This window comes from Vulpes vulpes, chromosome 1 (assembly GCF_048418805.1).
Source record: "Vulpes vulpes isolate BD-2025 chromosome 1, VulVul3, whole genome shotgun sequence".
NCBI lineage: Eukaryota > Metazoa > Chordata > Mammalia > Carnivora > Canidae > Vulpes > Vulpes vulpes.
In genome coordinates this window covers 121,460,564-121,461,723 of record NC_132780.1, presented here as the reverse complement: position 1 = coordinate 121,461,723, position 1,160 = coordinate 121,460,564, and the positions used below count along the sequence as shown (strand labels likewise).

Here is a 1,160-nt window from a genome sequence, read left to right as displayed (position 1 = left end):
TTCTCTTTTTCTTCATCCATCCTGCTAGAGGTTTGTCTACTTTGTCTTTTCAGAGAGCTCACTTTTTATTTTGTTTATTATCTCTAATCAGTTTCTCCTCTTATACTTATTTCTTTTGTTTTTCTTGAGATTACACTAATGTTCTTTTTCTAGTTTCTTAAGCAGCATGCCTACCTATTCATTTTCATTTTCATGTACTATAGCTTTTTATGCATGTAATTTTGTCTGTTTCATTTTAGCATATATCCCTAAGTTTTTGTTTTTGTTTTTGTTTTGTCCATTGAGGCATTTTATTTGCACGTATGAATTACATCCCTAGAAAAAGGATCCCAGGATTTTCCCTCCTGTGTGTTTTCATCTTGCTTCTTCGTGGTCCATGATGCCAGCTGAGGTTGTCAGTACAATGAAACCAAACTGGAGGGATGGGAGCAGGTTATTCTGCCATTTTTCTAGATTTTTCAGTTGTACATCAAATCTGGGGCTGATCACTCCACACTTATTTAACCTGCCTGTGAGGTTCACAGCAATTTTCCCAGCTCTGTGATCATCGATGATTTCAAATTCACCAATGTAACCATGCTTCATCATCACAGTGAGAAATTGGACGATGACTTTGGAGCATGGCCTGATAAGAACCTGGCGCTTGCCTCTCTTTTCAGTATTGTTGATGCTCTTGAGAGCATCTGCCAGGACGTTCATGCACACCATTGTGGTGGCTTAGAGAGATGGCAGAAAAAGCCCTAAGTTTTTATTAGTATTTTCATTGTCATGTAGTTCTTAGTATTTCTTAATTTCTATTATGTTTTTTCCTTAACTCATAAGTTATTTAAAAATGCATTTTCCACTTTCCAAAGATTGTTTTGTTTTGTCTATTTTTTATTGTTAATTTCTAATTTAGGGACGCCTGAGTGGCTCACCAGTTGAGCTTCTGCCTTCCGCCCAGGGCCTGATCCTGGGGACCTGCAATCGAGTCCCAAGTCGGGCTTCCTACAGGTAGCCTGCTTCTCCCTCTGCCTGTGTCTCTGGCTGTCTCTCTTTGTGTCTCTCATGAATAAATAAATAGAACCTTTAAAAAAAAATTCTAATTTAATCGCAGCGTTGTGTAATATTAGTCCTTTGAATTTGCTGAGGCTTTCTTTGGGACTTTATATATGGTCAAT

At 37.8% G+C, this 1,160-nt stretch overlaps 1 protein-coding gene across 1 annotated transcript; it reads right to left on the bottom strand.

The window, feature by feature from the left end:
* Nucleotides 1–281: 281 nt before the first annotated feature.
* LOC112913783 (small ribosomal subunit protein uS8-like) lies at nucleotides 282–708 on the bottom strand. The gene has a single exon (XM_072744874.1). It carries the CDS (start codon nucleotides 706–708, stop codon nucleotides 355–357), a length of 354 nt encoding a protein of 117 aa, XP_072600975.1. The 3' UTR covers nucleotides 282–354.
* Nucleotides 709–1,160: the final 452 nt, after the last annotated feature.

Coding starts and splice junctions, on each gene's coding strand:
- LOC112913783 (XM_072744874.1), bottom strand. CDS start 708: ATGGTGTGCATGAACGTCCTGGCAGATGCTCTCAAGAGCATCAACAAT.